A 25,843-nucleotide genomic window follows, 5' to 3' on the forward strand; every position below is an offset into this window, starting at 1 on the left:
TAAGGCGGGGCGGGTGGTGACGGCCAATGGAGGTGGAGCTCCGGAGGGGAGTAACAGGTTGGTGGGAGGGGGAGAAAGAAGGAGGGAGCGCCGAGGGACAGAGGGGGAGGGCCCGGGAGCCGCGCGTGCAGCTCTACCCGAGCCCGAGCCCGAGCCCGGGAACGCCGAGCCCGGCTGGGGTGAGTGAACCGGGCGGGCGCAAGGGCACCTGAGAGGCAGGCGAGCCCTCAGGTGTACCCCTGAGGGGCGGGAGTCCAGGCGATCAGAGATACCCAGGGCACAGGTGCTGAGTTGGCGAGAGGAGGAGGGGAGGTCAAGTTAGGGTGGGAGTAGTGATTAAGAGCTGGCTCCTACTCTAAGATGCCACACGCAGGTGCCTGGGAAGGTGCCAGGTGAGGGGCACCTGAGGCTAAGGCTATTCCCAGGGCATGGAAGCGTTTCAGGGCCCATATATCTCTGGAGGTCAGACGCCAGTCCCCGGGGCAGAGTTTCTCTTGGAGACCGGAATGGTGGGGGGAAGGAGTCAGTCTCAGTTGGGCAAAGGGAACTGCTGCCTGAGGTTCAGACACGTAAAGGAAAGGGCGTGGAAAGGTGCTGTTTCCCTGAGGTTCTTTACCCGACTGCCAGTCTGAGCCGGTGCTGATACCTCCCTCTGGCTTTGAGGTGGAATCTTTCTCTAACCATTCATCTATAGGGCAAGACAGGTGCAATTAATAGACACTGAGAGGTAGAGCAAGAGGGCACCCCCATCTCTTTGCTAGGTGTGAAACTAAGTCTTTCAGTTTTTGTCCTCCTTTGCTTTCTTGCCAGGGAGCATATTTCCTTCTTTCTCTTGAGAGAGTGCTCTACAAGAGAGGGATTTGAGTAAGCCTAGATCCCTAGGCCCACAAAATGTGTAGAAATACTTCTTTCTAATGAGGCCTCTTTCTGGGGGCTAATGTCAAGCCCTCCCCCCAAGCATACATACTTCTGTGGTTCTAGGTGGGGCCATTGGGTGAGGTTTGGGAGCCTAACCAATTTCCTTGATGCCTCTCAGAAATTCCCCATTATTTCCTTAAACCCTACCAGGCATCCCTGACAGCTGGACCATGATGGCTGTCAGACTAGCCATAGGCACTGGTGCAGGAAATAAGCAGGACTCCTCAGGAGACCACAGGACTAGGAGATTCAGCACCTCTGAGTCTCCAAGCTGGATGAGAGGTGCACGTCAGGGCTGAGACAAAATTTCTGAGGCAGATTCCCTTGCCTTAGGCAGGTGAGGGAATCAGAGCCAGCCTTAGCTTGGCCCCTTTGATGCCCTGCCTGAGGAGAGTTGTTGTAATTGGGAAATAATTAGCAACCGCTATGTTGTCGACAGGCTGCCTGCACATGCCTCTCTACCTCTTTTTTCATCCTGGATATTCGGGAATGGGGGGCTGGCTCTAGGGGACTGCTAATCCAGAGATTTGCCTGACCCTAAGAGGATTCTGGCTTCCTAGAACCCTTCCTGCTTTCCCCAGGCTGACCTGCATGCCATCACCCATGTGGGAGGTGAGGAGGGGGTAGGGCTGCTGCTTTCTTCACGCCAGGGAAGGGGAGAACTGAGGGCCAGGGAGGTGGCCCAGGTTAAGTGTGGGATCTGGAATGCAACCTTGGGAACTTTAGAGGGAGGGGTAGAGGGAGACAAAGTCTTCTGTTACACACTGGCCTGTCTGTCAGTCACCAGGCACACTGTGTATCTGTTCCTGCCTGTTCCCTCCCCACCTTCTGCCTCTTCCTTCAGAGCCTTGGCCTTGGCATCTAAGCTGGACGGAGTCCCTGCCCATGGTTTTGCCCCTCTGCCTCCTCTGTGGTGTGGAATTTCTCTGGTCTGCTTCACAAGCTGCCAGTGGAGTCTCCCCGGCCCTCCCCTTTCCCTTGCCTCTCAAACCAGTCCAGCCAGTTTGCAGGGGCCCAGTTCCTCATTGTTTTTTTCCCCACTGGCCAAGCAGCTCTAGTCTGGTGCTCAGGTTTGACTTTTCCAGTGGACTGAGCCAGGAGTACACATGGCGGGGGGGTTCTTTTTTTTTTTTTTTTTTGCAGTACGCGGGCCTCTCACTGTTGTGGCCTCTCCCGTTGCGGAGCACAGGCTCCGGACGTGCAGGCTCAGCGGCCATGGCTCACGGGCCTAGCCGCTCCACGGCATGTGGGATCTTCCCGGATCGGGGCACGAACCCGTGTCCCCTGCATCGGCAGGCGGACTCTCAACCACTGCGCCACCAGGGAAGCCCACATGGGGGGTTCTTTCTGGATCCTTGGGCAACCTTATCTTGCTAACTCTTTATGAGAAAATAGGAGCCGAAAGAGCAAGGTCATTGAACTGTCCTTTTCTGTTTTCACCATTTGCTTTCCTTGTTTCCTCCGAGGGGAGTCTAATCTCTGTACCTCTAGTTCATCCATTTTCTGCATCTGCCAATTATATAGCATCTAGCATATTGCCAGGCCCTATGTATACCAGTTCTTCCTGGGCACACCTGGAGCCACCCCACCCCCACTTCCTGCCAGGAGTCCAGAGACCCTGTGACTCCTAGTTGGAAGCCAGCTGCTTATGGTTGGGCCAGAGGTGATGGAATTGGGGCAGGGCAGGCTAATGAGTAACTCAGGGAGAAGTGGCTGCCTGATACAAGTGCTGTGTTCTCCCTCTCCTTACAGGCAGGAATGACAGAGGCAGAAAGATGAAGCTGAATTAACTTGTGGCCTAGTCTCTTCCCAGAGTACAGTTGGTGGGAAAAGCAGGGTCAGGCATCTGGTGAGAGGAGAGGCTCTGGGCTCCCTGTTGCCTGGCACTAGATCACTATTTACCTGCCTCTGGGGCTTACGAAAGGCCTTGGAGCTGCCTTGCTCACCGGGCCCCGCCCCTCTGTCCTCTGTAACTGAAGGCGGATAGGTTTCGGGTTTTCCATGTTGAATCATTTAGAGCCCTGCTTTCTGACCCACCCCAAAGATCCCTTTAGCCCTCCTGGCCCTTGACCCACATGTCCTGGGACTGAAGGGGGTTGAGGTTAGGGAGTCACTGGGACCTCAGGGTACACTTGGTGCCGCCTGTGAGCAGCTTGGTGCTCTTGGGCAGGCAAGGGCTATGCACTCTCTGGGACTAGGCTGGGAACTTCTTGACCTGGATCTGGAAGATCAGTAGATGTACTGTCAGGGTAGAGCTGCATCATGAATAAATCATGTGACTTCTAGGCACATCTGGTTCCAAAATTATGCCTGAATAGGACAGGGAGTCCAGGCCAGGAAGAGGTCCTGTTACTAGGACAAACAAGAAATGGCTGTGCACGATCCTTGGGAAATCTCCCCACTGCTGTGTTGAGTCTGCCTTGGTTTGGGATACAACTTCTTTTTGTTTGTTTTTTTGCGGTACGCGGGCCTCTCGCTGCTGTGGCCTCTCCCATTGTGGAGCACAGGCTCCGGACGCTCAGGCTCAGCGGCCATGGCTCACGGGCCCAGCCGCTCTGAGGCATGTGGGATCCTCCCGGACCAGGGACGAACCCGTGTCCCCTGCATCGGCAGGCGGACTCTCAACCACTGCGCCACCAGGGAAGCCCTGGGATACAACTTTTAATAGATATATATTGACATCTACCATCTGCCAGGCCCTGGGGACACAGGAGTCAGCTGAGAACAATGTCTTTTTTCCCTCCAGGAGCTTATAACCTAGTGGAGGAGACAGATAGGAAACAAATCATCATTCTGATAAATATATAACTAAACTGAGGCACACTCACTGAAGGCCAACTATGGAGTGTATAACGTGAATCTGATCTAGTTTGTGGGAAGGAATGGTCAAGGAAGGCTTCTCTAGGAAGTGGCATCCTTCTGTAAACCAGGGGAAGCCAGGAAGGTCCTGTTGGAAGGAGCAGCATATGTGCAGGATAACATTTGTTGTCAGCTTTGTGACAGGCTTATGCTGCTAGGTGCATTCATGTTTAATATCTTGACATTTCCCCTCTTTTTATTGAAGTAGAACCTAAGTAAATAAAGTGCAAAAATCTTAAGTGTATAACATGATACATTTTTACAGTTGTGTATACCCACATAGTTGTTATTATCTAATTCTCACAGGTAATTACCTCATGAGGTATTATTATACCCATTTTACAGATGAGGAAACAGGCTGGGAAAAGTTGTGATTTGCCCAAGGTTATATACATCAAGTGAAGGTCAGAAGCTGGGATTCCAAGCCAGATCCTGACTATAGTCCAGTGCCTTTTCTATTGGATGAGTGGCTTGGAGAACTTACGCCTTTGCCTTGTAGCTTCTTTTCTGGTCCCATTTCTTACTTGAATTCCAACATAGGGCTCTGCCAACTAAAAATATTGCTTTCTGGGGTATCTGAGTCAGTGGTTGGTTAAAGTCCTCCCCGATGTCTGCATAGTGGAAGGATCGGGTCCTTGGGTTCATGGGTGGGCCTTAAGGACCTCTTGAGATTCTGTGGTAAAAGTTTGGGTGGGCTGTCTCCTGGGGGAAGGGTGCATTGCTTTCATCATTTTCTCAGACACCAGAAAAGGTGAAGAACCATTGCTGATAAGGTGTTCCTCCCCCCCTGTATCTTCCCCTGTAGGGGAGGGGTTGGGAATGCTACTAGGAATGCTCTTCTTCCAATTCCTTTCTCACCTGGAGCTCCGCCCCTCCCTTCCCCACCCCTCCTGGGTTCCTGAGCTTCCTGGCACTTCTACAATCCCTGAAAGGGGCCTTGCCAAGTTTCCTTGGCCCAGAGCTCCACTGGGAGGTTGAGTTGGGTATGTTTGTGTCTCTGGTACATCAGAGGCTCCTTCTCCAGTTTGGTGCTAGGCCCTGGTGGAGGTTAGCAGAAGGGGTGGGGAAGCTGGATTTTTATTTGCTTAGAGGAGAACCTCTCCCTGCAAGTTCCTGGAGCCAGAGCAATAAGCAATACCTGGAACACATTCCATTTGCTGACTCTGAGCTTAGGCAATGTAGACCCAGGGAGCTGGCCTGTAGGTGGTCTTGGCTCTGGCTCTCAGATGGGACAAGTCTGCCTGTCCTGGGGCCTGATACTCTTTTTTTTTTTGGCTGCACCATGAAGCTTGTGGGATCTCAGTTCCCTGACCAGGGATGGAACCCAGGCCTCAGCAGTGAGAGCACCAAGTTCCAACCACTGGACCGCCAGGGAACTAATTCCTGGACTGGTACCCTTAAATGTTACTTAAATCTTTTCTTGAATAGGTAGTACATGGTTCCAGATTCAAAAGGGACAAAAAGATATATAATAGAAAGCCAGTCATTCTCCCATCCCTGTCCCCAGCCCTCAGTTCTCCCAACGCTGATGCATCACTGCTATTGGTTTCTTTGAGTATCCTCCCAGAAACGGGATGACATATCTTGGGGTCTTCTGTATTTGAAATGAGCTCTGGGATTGGAGGCCCCTATTCTCCATTGGGTTGGAGGTGTCTGCAGGTGGGGCTTGGGTTCTGCCTTCCCTGGGGGTAGGAGAAGCACATGGTAGTGCTATAGGTGTACGTGTGAAGATCAAGAAAAATCTTTAAACTCTTGACAAAACCAAGCTGCCCAGGACTGTATTAGAGGAAATGGATTCTTCTGGGTCAGTGGGTCTCAGAATGTGGAATCTGGACCAGCAGCATCACATCACCTGGGAACTTGGTAGAACTGTAAATCCTCAGTTTGGGGCTACCTGCTGAATCTGATACTCTGGGGGCAGGGTCCAGCAGTCTGTTTTAACTCATCCTTCAGGTGACTCTGCTGCTCAGGTAAAGTATGAGAACCACTATTTTGTGTAGAAGGGATTGGCAGGGCAATCACCCTCACAAAAGCTGGGCAAGTGGAGGTTTCTGGGTTTCTACTTGTAGTCTCTCAGCTTAAACTCTTCATCTTCTAGGACCCCTCCTACCCATGGAGCAGGTGTCCACCATGGCCGAGCCCCGGGGCCCTGTAGACCATGGAGTCCAGATTCGCTTCATCACAGAGCCAGTGTGTGATGCAGAGATGGGCACCCTACGTCGTGGTGGACGACGCCCAGCTAAGGATGCAAGAGCCAATACCTATGGGGTTGCCGTGCGTGTGCAGGGCATCGCTGGGCAACCCTTTGTGGTGCTCAACAGTGGGGAGAAAGGTGGCGACTCCTTTGGAGTCCAGATCAAGGGGGCCAACAACCGAGGGGCCCCAGGAGCTCTGAGCTCCGACTCGGAACTTCCCGAGAGCCCCTACTCTCAGGCCAAGGAGTTTCCTGACCGCTCGCAGGGAAGCACATCTGATGAGGAGCCCGGGGCCCACTGGAATGGAAGGCTACTGCGCTCCCAGTCCCAGGCCTCACTGGCAGGCCCTGCCCCTATGGGTCCAAGCAACAGGAGCACCAGCCTGCTGGAGCTAGCCCACCAAGGAGCTTACCTGGACAGCACCATTGACACTGCCCCCCTGTCTTCGGTGGACTCCCTCATCAACAAGTTTGACAGTCACCATGGGGGCCAGGCCCGGGGCCGGACTGGCCGCCGCACGCGGATGCTGCCCCCTGAACAGCGCAAGCGGAGCCAGAGCCTGGACAGCCGGCTCCCACGGGACACCATTGAGGAACGGGAGCGCTGGTCCCCCAACCGCTGGACCCCTAGCACAAAGCATGACCAGCACACGGGCAGCATGAAACAGTCAGCCCAGAGCTGTCTTGGTGGCTTTAGCCGTTCCCGTCAGACCCAGGACTGGGTCCTTCAGAGTTTTGAGGAGCCACGGGGGAGAGCACAGGACCCTCCCATGCTACAGGTCAGACCTCACCCCTCTGTGGCTTCCAAGCCCTGGCCCCTTCTCATCAGCCCTGACCTACTTGGGTCTCCATGTTGGTTCAAATGACCTATGGCAGAAAGTCTACTTTTTGTCCTCCCCTTTATCCATCTACTTAATAGATGGTATTCACATGTACAAGACACTTCCATGGGCAAAATGCTGAAGGAAGTGGAAGTAACTGTGAAATCACCATTCACAAGCATGGAGAGTTACTTGTCATTGCCCGACCATTAACTGTGCCTCAGTCACCAGCGTTTGCTAGGTCTGCAGCAAATGTGAGGCAGGCTTGGAAGATATGAGTGGCTCCCTGGTGCTCTTGCCAAAACTCCCCGCTTTGTCTCCCACTCAGGAATGCGAGCGCGTGGGGGAGTGACTTTACTCTGAGACAAAGTTAAGCCCATTCTAAAAGTAAATCATTCACAAATTCTAGTACATTAACTGCCATTAGTGACAAATAACCTGTGACACAGCTCACAACTGGTCGAGATCTGTGTGTCGAGCAAAATCTGGTTTGCAGCGATAGTGAGAGGTGTACCCTGCTTGGACCCCTTCCTGGCCTGTTGCTCCGGCCTCAGAGGTGTTGCCTCTTTACCCCACTTCAGGCTTGTTCGTCGTGCTTGAAGGGCCTCGTCTCCCAACTGCCACGTCTCTTCCATCTGAACCCCACACACGCTTCTGGCGTAACCTTTGTAGTCTTCCTATTGCTCTGGGTTTACTTTTTTTATAGTTCAAATCAACTCCAGACCTTCTCCGAGACCAGCAGGAGGCAGTCCCACCAGGCAGTGTGGACCACGTGAAGGCCACCATCTACGGCATCCTGAGAGACGGGTGAGTGGGGACCCTCCCAATAGCAGAGTCACACACCTCCCTTCTTTTCCTTCTAGCTTTGTTCCCCATCTTCCTTGCTCTTAGCCTTTCCTTCCCTCATCTCTGCTACCCCTTTCCTCCCCTAACCTTTGCATCTGTCCTTTTATCCTCCAGAAGCTCAGAAAGTGAAACCTCTGTGAGGAGGAAGGTCAGTTTGTTGCTGGAGCAGATGCAGCCTCTGGTGGTGAGTGGCCTTCTCACGGTGGGGCAGGGGGCAGGGTTAGGGCCTTGTGGGCCTTGGGATCTGGATGTGGACTCGCTTCCTTCCCCCCGTGTCTCTGGCAGATGGTTTCTTCTGGTTCCACTAAGGCAGGGCAGGGTGAACTCACCCAAAAAGTGGAGGAGCTACAGAAAAAGCTGGATGAAGAAGTGAAGGTGAGGAGAGATTAGAGGTGCAGGAGGGATGAAGGGCCACAGGGGGAAAGAACCTTGGCCTGAGCTGGCCCTTCCAAACAATGGAATGAGCACTTGTGTGTCCTGTGAGACAAGAGCATGTGCTAGTCCCAGGAAGGACTTCTGGGGTTCTCTGGAGCTTAGAGAGGAGGAGCACATTCATCAGGGGTCTAACTACTTCTAATTCCATTTCCTTTGGAATTTCCTGTCCTAGCTCTGCCACTCGCTGTGGCTGTATAAATCTTGAGTAAATTATTTACCTCAGTTCTTGGCATCATCATAGTAATGATGGCAGTAATAGTAGCTGTCATTTATTGAGTTTAATTTTTGTAGTAGGTACTATCCCGAGTAATATGTAATAATTACAATGACCCTGTAAAATAGGCATCCTTGACCCTTGTATGATGAGAAAGTTGAAGATCAGAAAGGTTAATTGCTCAAGGTGGTAAGTTGTAGAGGAGGAGTGTTAAAATTCAGGTGAGTCTTATGCTCAAGCCTACGTACTCCTCTTTTTTTATACTGCTTCCACCTGTCACAGTATTGCCTTGTATATAGGTGGTGCTCAGTAAGTGTTAGATTGTAACTCCCCTTGTTTCCTGAAAAGCGGTGTCGTGTACTGGTTGAGCGGTGGGCTGTGGAGTCAAACTGAATTCAAATCCTGGTACTCTTACTTGTTGGCTATGTAACTGACCTTGGGCAAATTCTTTAAATGTTCTAAGCCTTTGTTTCCTTAACTGTAATGTGAGGATAATAATTGTGCTGTGTTAGTTATCTCTTGCTGTGTAACAAATTACCTCAAAACAAACATCACCCAGTATCTGAGTGCCCAGGATCTGGGAGCCACTTAACTGGGTAGTTGGGGCTCAGGGTCTGTGATGAGCTTCCAGTCAAGGTACTGGCTGGGGCTGTAGTCATTAGAAGACTTGACAGGTGTTGGAGGATTTACTTCTAAAACGGCTTACTCAGTGGTTGTTAGTTGGAGGTCTCAGTTCCTTGCTATGTGGACCTCTTCATAGTGCTGCTTGAGTGTCCTCACAGTATGGTAGCTACCGTCCCCCGGAGGGAGTGATCCAAGAGAGAAGGTAAGGAGGAGGCCGCAATGCCTTTTTCTGACCTAGTCTCAGAAGCTACACATCACTTCCCCCTTTTTCTATTTGTTAGAAGAGACAGCCTATACTCAAAGGGAGCCTATATTAAGTCCAGCCTATACTCAAGGAGAGAGGCTTCACCTTTTGAAAGAAATGTCAAATAATTTGTGGACATATTTTAAACCATTACAAGTACCGAGGCTTGTTATGAGGATTAAATGCAGATAATATACATAAGGTCCCTAGTACAGTGCCTGTCATATAGTGAGTGTCAATAGATGTTAGGTATTCCCATTATTCCTGGTCCTTCTGAGAGGCTTTCCCTACTCTCCACCTGTTTCACTCTCTTTTCCCTTTCCAGAAACGGCAGAAGCTAGAGCCATTCCGGGTTGGGCTGGAGCGGCAGCTAGAGGAGAAGGCAGAAGAGTGCAGCCGACTGCAGGAGCTGCTGGAGAGGAGGAGTGGGGAAGCCCAGCAGAGCACCAAGGAGTGAGTGCAGCTGATGGTGCTTGCAGGGCTGCATGAGGGCCTCAGCCAGAGTTAGAGGCTCCCCCAGGGCTGGGGGAGACAGGGAAATCTCCAGAAGCTGAAAGGGGCCAACAGAGAAGGTTAAAGATAGGACCTTTCTCTTTACCTTCTCTATCAGTAATGCTGACAGCACATGAGTTAGGCTCCCTAGATTTGCCTCTGTGCATCAGGTTCTTAATCTGTAAAATGGGATTTTTTTTAAAAAATGTGATGGAACTGAACATTTCTTTTTTTATTTTTCAATTTATTTTTATTTTTTGGCTGTGTTGGGTCTTCATTTCTCTGCAAGGGCTTTCTCTAGTTGCGGCGAGCGGGGGCCACTCTTCATCGCGGTGCGCGGGCCTCTCACTGTCGCGGCCTCTCTTGTTGCGGAGCACAGGCTCCAGACGCACAGGCCCAGTAGTTGTGGCTCACGGGTCCAGTTGTTCCGCAGCATGTGGGATCTTCGCAGACCAGGGCTCGAACCCGTGTCCCCTGCATTGGCAGGCGGATTCTCAACCACTGTGCCAATTCACAGGGAAGCCCTGTAAAATGGGATTAACGATGGTACCTACCTCACAGGATTGTTGTGAGGATTTAATCATTCACGTAGCAGAAGTTTTTGCAATGAGTACTGTGTAGTAGGCACTGATCTAGATTCCTGGGGTTCATCAGTGAACCATAAAGATGAAGCATAGCTTCTAGGAAGGGGGCACAGACAGTAAACAATTAACATATTGTATAAGTAAACGTATTACATATGAGAAGGTGGTAAGTAGAATAGGTTAAAGCAGATCAGGAGGGCTGGGTTGCAATATTAAACAAAGTAGTCAGGGGAAGCCTTGTTAAGATTTGAACAAAGACTTGAAGGAGGTTTATAGGAACTAATATAAGTAAAGTGTTTAGAAAACGGCCTTACACGTAGTGCTCAATACTGTTGTCTATAATTAATATTAGGCTCCAGAACATGAAGCTCCTCCTGGACCAGGGTGAAATGGTACGGCATGGGCTGGAGACACAGGTGATGGAGCTGCAGGACAAGCTGAAACAGGCCCAGGGTCCTGAGCCTGCTAAAGAGGTGCTAATGAAGGTAGGGAGCAGGATTGGGGTACCTTAGCCTCTGCTTCCTTTCAGCTAGAGCATCCTCAAGTCTGCTCATCTGCAGTTTCCCTAAAGTATGGGGAGTAGGTAGCTGATTACAGGTATCCCTTAGGGTGCTTTCACGCTGACTCAATGACGGCGTGGCACTAGAGCCCAGAATGGTAGATTTCCTTTATCCTAACAGGGCATCTTAGAGGGCAGAGAGCACCTGGTACCATGCCTAACAGATAGGAGGTGCTCAATAAATATTTTTGATTGACTTCCACCTTCACTTTGCCCAGGACCTGGTAGAGACCCGGGAGCTTCTGGAAGAGGTCTTAGAGGGGAAGCAGCGGGTAGAGGAGCAGCTGAGGCTGCGGGAGCGGGAGCTGACAGCACTGAAGGGCGCCCTGAAGGAGGAGGTGGCCTCCCGTGACCAGGAGGTAGAGCATGTGCGGCAGCAGTACCAGCGGGACGCAGAGCAGCTTCGCCGGAGCATGCAGGATGCAACCCAGGCACGTGACAAGAGCAGGGCTGGGAAAAGAGAGCACCCCCAGGGAAGGGGGCTGCCTCGAGGTCTTGGTATTTGGGGAATTTTTCATGGTCATAACCGGAACTCCCCCTAAAAGACACATGTGAGATGTAATGAAAACCTTGCTCAGGAAACCTAAGCAGAGGGAAGGAGTGCAGGCCAGAAGTCCTGTGAGGATGTGTGACCAAAGTCCCATGGGGAAATAACTGGGGGAGGCTTCCTGTAGATGACAGAGGGGCAGACTGTGTCTTGGGAAGAGAGCCTTCTGCTAGCATTGCACCAGGTACCCTGGGTGTCAGGGTGTGCAGTGGGCATGGTGCCTCTGGACCTGAGCCTCCCCTTCTACACACTCACACTTTGGTTTGGAGTGAGCTCTTCCCTCCGAGCCTCCTGGTCCCTGACTCTCCCCTTCCCTAGGATTACGCAGCATTGGAGGCTGAGAGGCAGAAGATGTTAGTCCTGGTGCGGGAGCTGCAGAGGGAGCTGGAGGAGACCTCGGAGGAGACAGGGCATTGGCAGAGCATGTTTCAGAAGAACAAGGAGGAACTTAGAGCCACCAAGCAAGAGTAAGGACATTGCCCCCCAGGATGCTTATACATGATTCTTATATTCCCCCTCTTTTCTGCCAGTGCTGTGCTCCTTCCTTTCCCATTTCTCAAACTGCCCTTCTCCATCCCCACCTTCCGCCCTCCTGAGGGTGGGTGCCCAGTGTCCTGCCTCCAGGGAGGTGGTTGTCATTGTCATTGTCCTGCTCACCTCTCCCAGGCAGGCGGCCTCACCCTGTTCCCTTTCCCTTTTGTTTCACCTTTCTGGGCTCAGACTCCTGCAGCTGCGGATGGAGAAGGAGGAGATGGAAGAGGAACTTGGGGAGAAGATAGAGGTCTTGCAGAGGGAATTAGGGCAGGCCCGGGCTGATGCTGGAGATACTCGCCAGGTGGAGGAGCTCAAGAAGGTACTTGGGAGTTGGGGGGCAATAGGGCAGGTTGGGGTGATGGGCATCTGCCTCACCTATCCACGAAGGCCTCCACACTTGTGTGGCTGTCTCCCGTGTGCTTGGTTTTCAGGCTTCATCCTGCCTGTTCAGCCTTATCTCTTCCCAGCACACACTCTAGCAGGACTGGTCTCCTCACTCAGTATAGAAGTTTCTAATGGAACGGGCTCTCGGCGGCCAGGTTGGGTTATAGCCAGAGGCTGCTGGCTGCCTCCCAAGAGACCTCATGGGTAGCAGCATTGAGGTGGATTTGTGAAACTCCAGGGTCATTTTTGCAAGCTTGGAAACCTCTAATTTGGTCAGGATAGCAAAAGTTGCTCTGTCTCTCAGAGGGGACTCATTAACTACACTTATGAAACAAACATTTACAGTTAGAATGCCAGTTTATTAACTTACAATGAGTAGTGTTGTCACATGGACTGGAACACTTGCAGTGGCATGGCCAGCTGACCTATATGGGAAGCCAAATTGTAATTTGAAGGCTGCTTAGAGAGTATAGAATCTAGACACAGGTAGCTAAATGTTTTATCATGTATGGATATTTTATGAATAATAAGGTCATAAAATTGAAGTGAACACAAATAATTTCTTCATATTCCTGGTATCAGTTTATGAAGGACAAGAAAGCAATGAATTATTTCAGATGATTTGAAAATTAGAAAATATTTTCATTAATTATAGGGAACTGGCATTTGTGGCCTCCTGAGAATCCTTCTGGGTTTATATTCTTTCATTTGCTATGCTGTATATGTAGTAGGTGCTCAGTTAACAAGTATTAATTAATCAATTCTTGTTTATCATGCTTTTACTATAAAACTACCTAATTGTAATCAAGGTAATCATATTTTTAAATGAGCAAAGAAATATAGCTCTGAATGATGATTTTCCAGATAAATAAAAGCCTGAGCTTATGCAAAATATTTGGTGGAGAAAAAGATAATAAATGTTAACCAAACATACTTTGGTGGTTGTGAAATCAAAAGTACTCCTAATTTTTACTATACTGTTTTTAAGTTAACAAATATCAAGGATAGTCTGAGGTCTGTTAAATATATTGGCTGATATAGTGAACTTGGACATTCCTCTGGACAATCTCAGTTGACTTATTATGCTGGGTAAAGCTAAAAAGCAAAAAAGTAATAACTAGTGTTTCATTTATATATTAAGCTAATTTTATTAAGTATTTAGTAAATCAATAAGATATATATTAGGAAAATAGACTAACCCAGTCCACTGTAGACCATACACTGTGCTATTTTTCTTTTTTTTCTTTATTTAAAAAATTTTGAAAATTTATTTATTTTTGGCCGCATCGCACCTCATGTGGGATCCTACTTCCCCGACCAGGGATCGAACCCTCACCCACTGTGGTGGAAGCATGGAGTCCCAACTGCTGGACCACCAGGGAAGTCCCCTCTTTTTCTTTGTAATTAGTATGTTAGTGTCTTACACTGAAGACTCACGATATACATATAACCTTTCAGCCTAATTATACTTTCTGAATTTCAGAAGTAGCTAATAGATAAAGAATTAGAATGAGAAATCATATTTTGATTTTTTAAAAAAGAAATCAGAGCAGCACCAATATTTATTGTGTCACATATTTTGGTTTTCAGCATTTAAAAAAAATAGCCAATCCTGTTTTATGCATACCCTCATCTGTTCTCACTCCATGTAATTTTTTTTAATGGAGATTTAGTTCACATACCATAGAATTCACCCTTTTAAAGTATACAATTTAGTGGGGTTTTGTATACTCACAGAGTTGTACAACCAACACCACCACCACTATCTACCTATAGAACATTTTCATCACCCCAAAAAAGAACCCCGCATCCATTAGCGGTCACCCTCCCCACTCCTGGCAGCCACTAATCTTTCTCTCTCTATGGATTTGCCTATTCTGGACATTTCATATAATGGGACTCCTATAATATGGGGCCTTTCATGTCTGGCTTCTTTCACCTAGCATAATGTTTTTCAAGGTTTATCCATGTTGTAGCAAGTATCAGTGCTTCATTACTTTTTATGGCTGAATAATATTCCACTACATGGATATACCACATTTTTTATCTGTTCATCAATTGATGGACATTTGGGTCCTTTCTGTATTTAGCTGTAATGAATAATGTTGCTATGAGCATTCACTTACAAGTTTTTTGTGAACATATGTTTATACAGTTCTCTTGGGTATATGCCTAGGAGTGGAATTGCTGGGTCATATGGTAACTTTATGGTTAACTTTCTGAGACATTGCCAAATTGTTTTCCAAAGTGGGCATACCATTTCACATTCTCACCAGCAGTGTACGAGAGTTTCAGTTTCTCCACTTTCTGTTATCCCAGGCTGGCTCTCTCTGCCCTGTCACCATTTCCCTTCCCTTCTAGGAGCTGCACCAGACACAGGAGGAACTTAAGGAGCTGCAGGCAGAGAAGCAGAGCCAGGAGGTGACTAGGCGACACCGGGAGCGGGAGTTGGAGAAGCAGCTGAGGGTAGAGGCTGAACGAGGCCGGGGGCTGGAACTGCAGAACCTCCAGCTACAAAAGACCCTCCAGCAACTGAGACAAGACTGTGAAGAGGCTTCCAAGGCAAGGGGAGTGGGCACAGGGCTTAGGAGGTGGAGGCTGAGGGGTCTGGAGGGCTGAGGAGCCAGAGGGCGTGGAAAATTACCTATCATGGGTATGTATAGACCAAATACCTTGGTCCTAGGTGTGTGGTTAAAAGTAGCCAGGATGTGGCAGGGGGGGAGGTTGGGTTGTACCTGGTGACACCCATTGCATCTCTGTAGGGGTGGGATTCTCAGGGAAGCCTCTGGCTGGTGGCACTACCCCTTTTCACACCTGGGTTCGTGTGAGCTCTCTTTGGGGTGGCTTTCCTGGGAGTCGCCAATGACCTTGAGCCCTGGGGTCTGAGCCACCTCTCCCTGAACCGGCCTCAGGCTCAGATGGCAGCAGAGGCAGAAGTGGCAGTGCTGGGGCAGCGTCGGACAGCAGTGGAGACGACGCTTCGGGAGACCCAGGAGGAAAATGATGACTTCCGAAGGCGCATCCTGGGTCTGGAGCAGCAGCTGAAGGAGGCACGAGGCTTGGCGGAGGGTGGGGAAGTGGCGGAGGCTCGGCTTCGGGACAAGGTGCAGCGGTTAGAGGTCAGTGCTTTTGCTGACATTGTTGGCTTCCTCCTGGCCCTCTCTCCTCTCATCCCTGGCTAAATACTCAGCCATCACTTTGATTTTGCCTGTAGCGTGCTTCTGTTTGCCTCCCTAGTCCTCTGTCAACCTCGGGTTTATTTCCTGGAGTGTGCTTTAGTGTGAACGTCTCAGCCTTTGCACTGGTATTTTTGTCCATTTCCCACTCTTCGCATGTTCTCTGATCTTTGCTGGTTCCTCTGAGCCTGTTTTCATTGCCCACCTTTTTCATAAACATCTCTTCCTCCTCCCTCCCACCTACTCACCTCCAAATGGCTTGAGCCCAAGCTTTGCATCCCCTCAGTCCAGCGTCCCTCACCTTCCCCACTCCCAGGCAGAGAAACAGCGGCTAGAGGAGGCCCTGAACACAGCTCAGGAAGAGGAGGGGAGCCTGATAGCAGCCAAGCGGGCACTGGAGGCACGGCTGGAAGAGGCCCAGCGGGGGTTGGCCCGCCTGGGACAGGAGCAGCAGGCTCTGAACCGGGCCCTGGAGGAGGAGGGGAAGCAGCGGGAGGCGCTCCGGCGCAGCAAGACTGAGCTGGAGGAGCAGAAGCGCTTGCTGGACAGGACTGTGGACCGGCTGAACAAGGAGGTGGGGCACGGTGGCCTGGGCTCAGGAAGAGGCTCAGCTCATACAGAAGCTTGCCTGGGGGGCGGGGGGAACAGGGGAGGGAATGGGGTCACGACGTGTGGTGTTTGCTTTCCTCAAGTTCATTGTTGGGGAGGCCAAGTCTACATCTGCAGTGTGGCATCCTTCCTACTTCCCCTCAGTGTTCTTGACCTCCCCCTACCTCCCATTCCTTTATGATCTTGATCCTTGGAGAATGTCTCCTGGAGTTCCTCTTAGAAGTCTGTAAGACCTAAACATAAGAATCTTCGTTGGTAGAGTTTTATATTTAGGGGAAGGAAAAAGGCCTATAATCCCTCCTTAGATGTCTATAAGACCTAAAAACAGGAATTTTCATTGGTAGAATTTTATATTTGGGGGAGGGAAGGAGAAAGGAAGAAAAGGAGATAAATTGCTTTTTTTCAGGTAAGGTTCTCCTCCTAATCGCTTATTTATAAAACCGGGGTAAACACCTAAAATATTTCATCAGTTCTAATATGTACATTTTATCGTCTCTGAAATTGATTTGTGTCTTATAATTGACAGTATGTTATAGTTCAATTGGCAAATTTTTCTTTTTCTTTGTAATAATCATTGGTATCTTGGGTTTGCTGAAATATGGTCATTTAAGGTTTACTTTGTATCAGGCACTATTGTAAGTACTTTACGTAATTAATTAACATAATTCTCACAACAACCTTGTGATATAGGTGCACTGTTATTATCCCATTTTACAGATGGGGAACTGAGACCCAGAGAGGGTAAATAACTTGCCTGTGGTCACGCAGCTAATAAGTGGTAGAGCCAGGATTTGAACCCAGGAAATCTATATATTACTCCCAGCCGTACTAGGGACCTAGGTCCAGGAAAGAGCAAGAGAGGGCTACTTCGGCAGGAAGGAGGCTCTGGGAGAGTCTTGGGAGTCTGGGCCCAGAGAAGAGAGAGAGGCATCCGTTAAAGAGATGCAGTGCTAAACAATCTCTTTTCTCTGTGTCTCAGCTGGAGCAGATTGGGAATGACTCTAAGCAAGCCCTGCAGCAGCTCCAGGCCCAGCTGGAGGATTACAAGGAAAAGGCCCGGCGGGAGGTGGCGGATGCCCAGCGCCAGGCCAAGGAGTGGGCCAGTGAGGCTGAGAAGACCGCTGGAGGGCTAAGCCGGCTTCAGGATGAGGTAGGAGCCTAAATGGCAGTAGTCCCAACGTCCTTGGTTTGAAGGTCATTACCTCTTAACCTGTGACCAAGGGATCCTGGGACCTGGGTTTAGGTCTAATCACTTCGGTGGGGGAGGGTGGGGGGAGTTGTCCACTGTAGGCAGAGACAGTAGAGGATGCACTGTCTGCACAGCAGTGATTTTCAAACTCTGCTGCACACTAGGGTCACCTGGGGAGATTTTTAAGATCTCAACACCCAAGATGCCTCCTGTTACACTTAAATCACAAGCCCTGGGGCTTGGATCCAGGATCAGTAGTCTAGAAGCTCCTCACGTGATTTAAACTTGCGTAGAGAATTTTAAGACGATAGAGAATATGGGCTAAAAGTCAAGTGTTTTTATCATCACCGTGCTCTGGCAATTCTAAAGAATGTCAGAGTTGAAGAATTTTCCCCCACGGGGTGGACTGCTTCCACCCTTCAACCCCCATCTTACCTTATCTGAGCTGCTGCATTTTTCTCTTCTGACCAGACTCAGAGGCTGCGGCAGGGCCTGCAGGCATCCCAGGCTGAGCGGGACTCTGCCCGGCTGGACAAAGAGCTGCTGGTCCAGCGACTGCAGGGGCTGGAGCAAGAGGCAGAGAACAAAAAACGCTCCCAGGATGACAGGAGCCGTCAGCTCAAGGGCCTTGAGGTGAGGACAGTGAGGGGGTGACGGGTGGTGGGTGGGATGGGGAAGGTGAGGGTGTCCGGATCCTGGCACAGGTGGGACTAATGTGGGGAAAAGAGCCAGGACACTCCAGCCTCTGGGATAGGAAACTGGCAGCCGACAGCTGATGGGTTTTGTTTGACTGCAGTGTTGTAAACAACTTTGAATTAATTGCCACTGTTTAGAAATTTATAGATGTCACATAAAATTTTGGATTTCTGGCTTTTCTCATACATTTGGAAAATATAATAACACTGGGCTTTGAGTCTTGAATTGTCCACATGGCAACAGTTGGCTGGAGCTGAGCAGTGGCTTCTCCCCTTTAGAGTCAACAGTGGTCTTCAGTTTGCTATATTTGGCAATAACAACAACAACAGTAATAAGAGCAGCAGCAGCAGCAAGCAAACACTTACATATTGTGCTGTGTGCCAGGTACTTAAGAATTATTTAATCCTGAGAGTAACCTTATGGCATGAGTAGGCTTGTTTTCCCCATTTTATAGATGAGGACAACTGAGACACAGAGAGGCCAAGCAACTTGTCCGTGGCCCCTTTGCTAGGAAGCAGTCGATCTGATTTTTAAATCCAGGCAGTCTTGTCTTAGCCTCTACATGGTACTGCCTGACTTGAATTTGCTTCCCCAATCTGTACCCTGATGCTTCAGTTTCTGACTCTCTTTATCTCAGCCTTGGCCTGGGCACTTGGGTTTCTCTCTATTTTCCCATTTGGGAAATAGGGCTGCACCAGTGAGAAATAGATTCTGGGGTTTGTCATCCTGCCAAGGCGCCAAGGTCAGAGCGGGCCCACCCTTTTCCCTTGATGCCTCACTTGGACAGCAGAGGGCGCTAGCTCCGTGGTGGCTCTGGGCAGGGGCAGGGACCAATAGGTTCTGGGATGTGGGAGAGAGAAGAACCTGTGGAGGCTGGTGTCTGAGAGGCTCCTGGGCAGAGTTTGGCGTTCTGGTGTCCAGCATTTGGGGCAGAATTAACCTGTTGGCCCTCTGCCACAGGAAAAAGTCTCACGGCTGGAGGTGGAGTTAGATGAGGAGAGGAGCACTGTGGAGCTGCTGACGGAACGGATGAATCGTGGTCGGGACCAGGTAACCCCTTCCTTATGCCTTATCCGTGTCTACCCCGATGACAGAACCTCTTGGCCCTTTCAGAAACAACCCTACCTTCCCATCTTTCACATACGGAGTTCTGGCTGCAGAATCGGTGCGTGGCCGGCTCTACTGCAGGGTCTCGTCTGCTTTCGGGAGGGGTTGGCGGGTTTCCTCAGGTGGAAAGAAGCCGGGAGTTTGAATGGAGGAAGGAATCCTGGTGGCCTGGGCTGTGGATCTGAGTCTGGGCTGCTTGCATTCAGAAGGGACGTTAGTCCCTGGTGAGACTGAGGAGGCCCTGTTTAAATTCTGGGGCCCCATCCATCTGAGTAGGCTGTGATTTCTTAGTTGCCTGGGAATTTGGGGGTTTCAGAGAGCACCCTCCAGCTACTCTGCTCCACTTGGTTCAACTTGCTGGTTCATCATCAGTCCTCCCTAAGTCTGGTTCCTCTGGCCCATCCCCACTAGGTGGACCAGCTGAGGACAGAGCTCATGCAGGAGAGGGCTGCTCGGCAGGACCTGGAGTGTGACAAAATCTCCTTGGAGAGACAGGTGAGGTCGGGGGGGGGTCTTGGGGATAGGCCTCAGGAGGTGGGTAAAATGACCATGGAAGCAATCGCAGGTTGAGTGCTAACCAAGGAGGCTTCCTGTCCCTCTCAGAACAAGGACTTGAAGAGCCGGCTGGCCAGCTCAGAAGGCTTCCAGAAGCCCAGCGCCAGCCTCTCTCAGCTTGAGTCCCAGAATCGGGAGTTGCAGGAGCGGCTGCAGGCTGAAGAGAGGTGACATGAGCCCATCCTCTCTCTCTCCCTCTGGGCTTTTCTCCTCTGGTGTCCCTACATCTTCTGCTTCAGACATGGCCAACCTGGCTTGATCTTTTGGGAGACCTCTTCTCTTGATGGGGAGAAGAGAGAGTTGCAGAAATTCTGAAATGTGAATGACCTCTATCTACCTGGTTCTTTGCATCTGCCCTGGATCCTCCTCAGTCTAATGGTTGGGCTCGTGGCTGAGCCCTTGGAGTTCTTGGAGGCAGTATGGGGCCAAGTAGGAGTTTCTTTAGAAATGACAACAGCCATAGACATCCCCCTACCCCACCCTCTTAGGGAGAAGACAGTTCTGCAGTCCACCAACCGAAAACTGGAGCGGAGAGTTAAAGAGCTGTCCATCCAGATTGATGATGAACGACAGCATGTGAATGACCAGAAAGACCAGGTAAGGATGGCAGCTAGGGCCAGGCAACCATATGGCAAGTATATACTATGCATTTGCTTGAAGGCCAAGAGAGGTCCCATCTCATAGGTCTTCTAAACTTAGACTTTCCTTCTATAAGGTCAGAGAGACTAGAGTGAAAGGACTAGATTAGAGCAGTCATAGTAAGCATGGGTATCGAGTACTTATGATGTGCTAGGCTCTCTTTCTAAGTGATGTATTAACTTATTTAATCCCCAGGACAAACCTAAGAGATTAGGGTACTGGCCCATGGTCTCAACATTTTCCTAGGGGCAACTGTATATACCTTGTCAAGATTGCTGCAGGGGAGGATCCCAGGCCACGGTAGCAGCAGCTCCTTTTCTAATGTGGGGACTTGGTATCCTGCCTAGCTAAGCCTGAGGGTGAAGGCTTTGAAGCGGCAGGTGGATGAAGCCGAAGAGGAAATTGAGCGACTGGATGGCCTGAGGAAGAAGGCCCAGCGTGAGCTGGAGGAACAGCATGAGGTCAATGAACAGCTCCAGGCCCGGATCAAAGTCCTGGAGAAGGACTCCTGGTACGGGCTCCTCTTCTGACCCCTGTTCCATCGGGATAGCAGAGCAATAAGGGAATGGGCTCTCCTGAACTGGATGGGGAGGAGGATCTCTAAGAAGGGACTTGGCAGGCACTCATTCCTGGGTGAAAGCCAGTGTGACTGTCTTTTAGTATCTCAGACCCCATCCTGTACCCCATCTCCCCATACCTCTAATTAGTGGGGGAATCTTGTGAATAGCTTTAGGCCTTAGGAGAACTGGGAGTTTCCTTAGCATGAAAAGGGAGGCTGTTTAAATCTTTCTGTCTCCTTCCCTGACCAGTATTTCTCTTTGACTCAGGCGCAAAGCTTCCCGCTCAGCTGCTGAGTCAACTCTCCAACATGAAGGGCTGAGCTCAGATGAGGAATTTGACAGCGTCTACGATCCTTCCTCCATCGCCTCACTGCTTACGGAGAGCAACCTGCAGACTAGCTCCTGTTAGCTCATGGTCCACAAGGGCCCATGAACCACACTTGAGGCCTATCCTGGCCAGTCCTGCTCTGCTCTGCCCAGCCTCAGATTCCTCATCCCTGTGGGGGACCCAGTTATTCAGACCTAAGACAGGGAGGGGTGTGAGTGAAGGTGATAAAAAAGGCATCAGCGCTAAGCCGGTAGACAGACTTTCCCTTTCCTCTGGAGGAGTGGGCATTTTAAGCCAACAGAGCCCCCTCCTTAAGTGCCGACCCCCTCTTCTGCTCCCTCACAGCAGTAGGTTGGTGAGCATATAGGCTGAGAGGGATTGAGCAGGATAGGAAGGGATAGAAATTGCCATGTATATAAAGCTTTATTTCTTTAGCCCTTAACCCCAGGCTCAGGGAAATACCCTATGTGATTCTGCCCCCTTGACTCCTGCAACTCATTTCCTTCCCATTCTGGAGCACTGTAAGGGGAACATTATGGGTAATGGACATGCTGGCGTGGCTCTACCCACTTCTCAGAGGCTCTTCTTTGCACAGTCATGGGGCCCATGTGGTAGTCCCCACCTGTCTCCATTCCTGTATTTTTTGTCTTCCCCAGGCCAGGATCCAAGGGACCCTTTCTCTTTCTCTTCCTATCTTTACCGTTTCTATGTTCCTTCTTTCTTCTCAGTGCCTTAGCTGGGGTGAGGAGATAAGGATGCTCTTCTTGCCTTTTATTACCTGCACATTCATACCTCTCCAAGGACCACCCTTTCCCCAACCGGGGCCTTCTGCCTTCCCTGCTGCCCCAATGACTGGTCGAGAGACCTACCGGCTTCCCTGCCTATGAGGCCCTGTGAGAGGGACTTTGGGAGGGCCATGATAAGGTGGTGGGGCTGCTTCTGCTCAGGGTTTCCATCCTTCCTCCTCTCCCTCCGTGACTATGGATGTGCTTATAAGATGGTTGCACCTGGGAACCCTGACCACTGTCTACGCAAGTTTGAAAAGCAAAGGTTTTGGTCTCCGGGGCCTTAACTTGTGGTTTCTCTGATCAGATGTGCCCAAACTCAGTAGGGAACCGAGGGACCCTCATTATCTCAGGAGCTTGGACCTGATACAGAGGGGCTAGAGGCTGACTCTTGGTAGAAATGGGAAGAGGCAATGGTGGACTTATTCCTCCTTTGGGATTTGGGGAGAGCCACGTTCTGGTGGGAGGTGGTAAGGGAGATGATTCACCTCTCTTATTTTCTAAGCAGACTCTGTAAGAAGCCTAGAGGAGGGAGAAGCCTGTTCTCACCAATGACTTGTAATTTCATGATTAAAAAAAATTTCCTTTATTCTGCAAATCATATATTCTCTCCCAATCCAATCCAGCATTGAATTTATTTTAAATTAAATATTAAAATTATATATCTATACTGAAATCCTTGACTTGTCTTCTCATTCTTTTTCCTGACTTATTTGGAGGTCTAAATTTTATGAAGAAACCATTTTACTGTACAGCTTAGAGGCTGAAGCTGGGGTTTTCTTCACCTCACTTTTAGAGGCCTTTTACAACAGATCAGATGGAACTTAGGGAACCGAGAAGTGTTTATAGCAGCTCCATTCTTTCCTGAGGAAACTTTTGGGAATAGCAAGGCCAGTAAATGCCTTCTCTGAGGGTTAAAGGAGACAGACCAGAAATGGGTTTTATTCCTTTGGGGCATAGGGATAGCCCAAGCATGCACCTCCCAGGCGCAAAGATACCCATCCATTCTTACCAGGCATGGGACCCAGTCCCTCCATGAGAGGTGGGGAAGTTTCTGTCATCCCTGCCCTTGCGTTGCCTTGAAGAGAGCTAGCTGTTCACCAGAGCCTATTGCCAGATTTAGGGGTTCTGCCCACTCAAGAGTGGGTCAGACCTCTTCTTGTCTGGTGTCCATGTGGACCATAGCCCAGTGGAGAAGCCACCTGCTGAGAGCAGTTGGGCTGGAAGAGGCTCCAAGGTCCTGCTTGGCCATCCTCTATTCTAGGCCCTTAAGATGCTAACCTGGGCTTAGAGAGCAAATGCCACTGGAGAAGTTGAGGTTCATCCCTTCTCAAGAATGCAAATTCCTTTTAAGGCAATGTGTCCCACCTCTCCCATCCATATTAGGGCAGCTTTGGTATAATAGCGTGTGCAAAACAAGCCCCACCCAGAGCCAAGCTAGCTTTGCCTTTGGCCTGGGCTTCCTGCCAGGGAAGGGCACCTGCCAGACTGGCTTAGGCCAGTCTGAGTGAGCTGGTCTTGGGAGCCTGTACAGTGGAGGAAATGTTTGCTCAGCTCCACAAAGCCTACAGGCTGGCCTATGTATAAGGAGAGGAGAATGTATGGAAGCTTTTTTCGAACTCCTCATCCTCTAGGGGCAGGCAGGGTGATTCTGTCTTACCAATACTGGTCTTGGAGTTGAAAGGAGAGGGCAAGACTAATGTTTAAGGTACAACCATACATAACGCTAGGCAAAACTTCAGTTAAGCAGAAAAGCAGCTCCTAAGCCCCACCTTTAGGTAAATCTGAGCGAGCGCAGATGGGCGTGCCCTGAAACGTCTAGGCCACGCCCACTGCATCCCTTTGCTCGCTTGTTGGCGAACGGCGTCCTAGGGGCGTGTCCTATCGTGCCTCCGCCCGTGACGTGCCTATACAAGGAAAGGTTCGGCGCGCGCCAGTCTGGGAGAAGTCGGACCGCAGGGCCCAGGGTTGGAGTCCCAGCTGCGACCCCAGCAGAAGATGAACGGGACGCATAGCTGGTGTACACTGGTGGATGTGCACCCGGAGGGGCAAACCGCGGTAAGAAAAAGCGTCCGCACCGCCTCCCCTCGCGCGGTATTCTCGGTTTCTAATTCCGCCCTTCCAGTGCCCAGCGAGGAGTTCGCTGACATCACCTGGTGCAGCGCTCGGTGCGGTCAGCTCCTCGCGGCGCTTCTCTTTTTCTGCCGCTTCTCGGCGGGAGGTGGAATCCTGGGGAGTTGCGGGATGAAGACTGTTTTGAGGCTCAAGGACAAGGGGCGTCCCTGCCCTTTGGGAGGACACTGCGGCTCCTGCCCGAACTGAGCGCGGATCTCCAGGTGCGCGCTGCTCGGGCGTCCTGTGCGCTGCTAGATTGCGTCGTAGGAGAATGAGCTCCAGGGACGGGATCCCTGTGCTCTTTTGAACTTTGGTTCCCAACGAGGGGGATTAGGCTTTTCTGTGGGTCCTGGTGACCTCAGGGGCCCTTCAAAGAACTTCATGGGGCTTTGGGTGAGCAGTAGCAAGACAAAGGGTAGAGAGTGAAATCCTAGGGCTTGGACTGGAGGGTGGGGGCGGTAGAACTCCAGGTACGTTGAGATTGGCCAGGGACTCTTACCTTTCGCTAGGTGGGGATAGGGCTGTCTGCTTGGGGGTCACCTCTCTGCTGAAAGAGGATTTCTCCTCTTTCCCCCCATGGAGGGTCTCCTGCTCCCCTCCCCCCGTCGGCCAACCGATAGCTTCCTGAGACGTGTTGTTGATTTTGCTTCCGTCTCCAGCCTTCAAGCCCGGGGCAAGTGGATGGAGGGGATGCCAGAACCTGGGCTGAGAAGGGGAGGGAAGTGACTTACGCGAGAGCTTCTGGACGGAGTGAGAGTGGGGGAAAGAGGAGTGCTCACCCGTCTGCTCCAGTGCTAACCGATCTGCCCAGCTCCCCTCACTGCCTTGGCTCCCAGTACCTGGTCTCCTCCCCACCCCAGCAGACTGTATGATTCTTCCTCTCCAGAGGCAGAGGAGGGTAACTTGTGGCTGAGTGTTTCTAGGTCTGCTGGGGAACTTAACCCAGAATGGGTGTGTATTATTTCATCAATTTCTAAGCTATTGTGGGGGGGAGTGAAATGAGAGACAAGGTGATGGGGCGTTTGTATGCCTCCCTTTCCCCCACTCCACTCCGATTCTGATTCCCTTCCCCTCTTCCTCTCAGCATGCCCTTGAGATAGAGCTAACCCATGTGCACCTGAATTATGGCTCTTCAAAGAATATTTGTTGACTAGTTTCTCATTTCAAGTTTAGGGTATACATGATCACTTAATTCTGTTCACAGTCCCCTCTCTGTTTCTGCCCAGGCTGTGAGAGTTTCCACCACATTACAATTCAGGTCTTGCTACTGCCCAACCCCAGTACCTCCATGCCTCATCTTCAGTAGATAGAAAAAATCCATCCTCTATCGTGTCAGCCCCAAGTCCTACTCCATGAGCTTGCTCACTGTTTTGGGATGGTTGAGGCAGGGAACGGGGTATGAGGAAAATAAAGGAGAGGGGTGTTTGCACTTCTTTTTGCTTGCTGTAGAAAAGAGATCCAGAAAAGTCTTAAGTCTAAGGCATTGGCAGTGTTGAGAATGAATTGACACTCTCTTCCATCCCTTGATGTTTTGCTGCTTGTCTGGCGGGGGAAAATAGTGGATTGAAAAATAGCAAGGAATTCAGACAATCTCCAGCCATAGATTAGTTTGAAGCTTATCAGAGACCTCTAGAATGAGGGGGAGACAGAAATTCCCTTTTATTCTTTCTTTCTAGGCTGGGCTTGAGAGTTATTTGACTTCAAAGGTGGGAATGACATAACTATTGCTGAGATCTGGTGTTAAGAGACATTCCTGAGCTCTTAAGGAAGGGGAGGAGATTGTAAACAATCGATCAGTCAGGAGACAAGCTTTTTCCTGGATTCCTCTC

General features: G+C 50.4%; 2 protein-coding genes across 5 annotated transcripts in view; both read left to right on the plus strand.

Annotated features, from left to right (window-relative positions):
* The first annotated feature begins 68 nt into the window (after nucleotides 1–68).
* CGN (cingulin) lies at nucleotides 69–22,569 on the plus strand. Of its 2 annotated transcripts, XM_067727772.1 has the most exons (21): nucleotides 69–179; nucleotides 5,876–6,750; nucleotides 7,499–7,599; nucleotides 7,753–7,822; nucleotides 7,924–8,013; nucleotides 9,481–9,608; nucleotides 10,584–10,716; nucleotides 11,009–11,221; nucleotides 11,656–11,804; nucleotides 12,058–12,190; nucleotides 14,617–14,817; nucleotides 15,168–15,374; nucleotides 15,748–16,005; nucleotides 17,020–17,190; nucleotides 17,701–17,862; nucleotides 18,886–18,975; nucleotides 19,444–19,527; nucleotides 19,636–19,754; nucleotides 20,076–20,184; nucleotides 20,574–20,737; nucleotides 21,054–22,569. In XM_067727772.1, exons 2-21 carry the CDS (start codon nucleotides 5,890–5,892, stop codon nucleotides 21,193–21,195), a joined length of 3,585 nt encoding a protein of 1,194 aa, XP_067583873.1. In that variant the 5' UTR covers nucleotides 69–179; nucleotides 5,876–5,889; the 3' UTR covers nucleotides 21,196–22,569. The 2 variants fall into 2 exon arrangements, with proteins under 2 accessions (XP_067583873.1, XP_067583874.1); XM_067727773.1 differs by lacking the exon at nucleotides 7,924–8,013.
* A 1,228-nt stretch (nucleotides 22,570–23,797) lies between these two features.
* TUFT1 (tuftelin 1) overlaps nucleotides 23,798–25,843 on the plus strand; it is a 43,829-nt gene continuing 41,783 nt past the window's right edge. For all 3 annotated transcript variants that reach the window (XM_067727774.1, XM_067727775.1, XM_067727776.1), the window contains exon 1: nucleotides 23,798–23,957. In XM_067727774.1, the coding sequence (XP_067583875.1) occupies nucleotides 23,898–23,957 (60 nt within the window). In that variant the 5' untranslated portion in view covers nucleotides 23,798–23,897. The remainder of the gene's footprint in view (nucleotides 23,958–25,843) is intronic.

Source organism: Pseudorca crassidens, chromosome 2 (assembly GCF_039906515.1).
Source record: "Pseudorca crassidens isolate mPseCra1 chromosome 2, mPseCra1.hap1, whole genome shotgun sequence".
In the NCBI taxonomy this organism is placed as follows: domain Eukaryota; kingdom Metazoa; phylum Chordata; class Mammalia; order Artiodactyla; family Delphinidae; genus Pseudorca; species Pseudorca crassidens.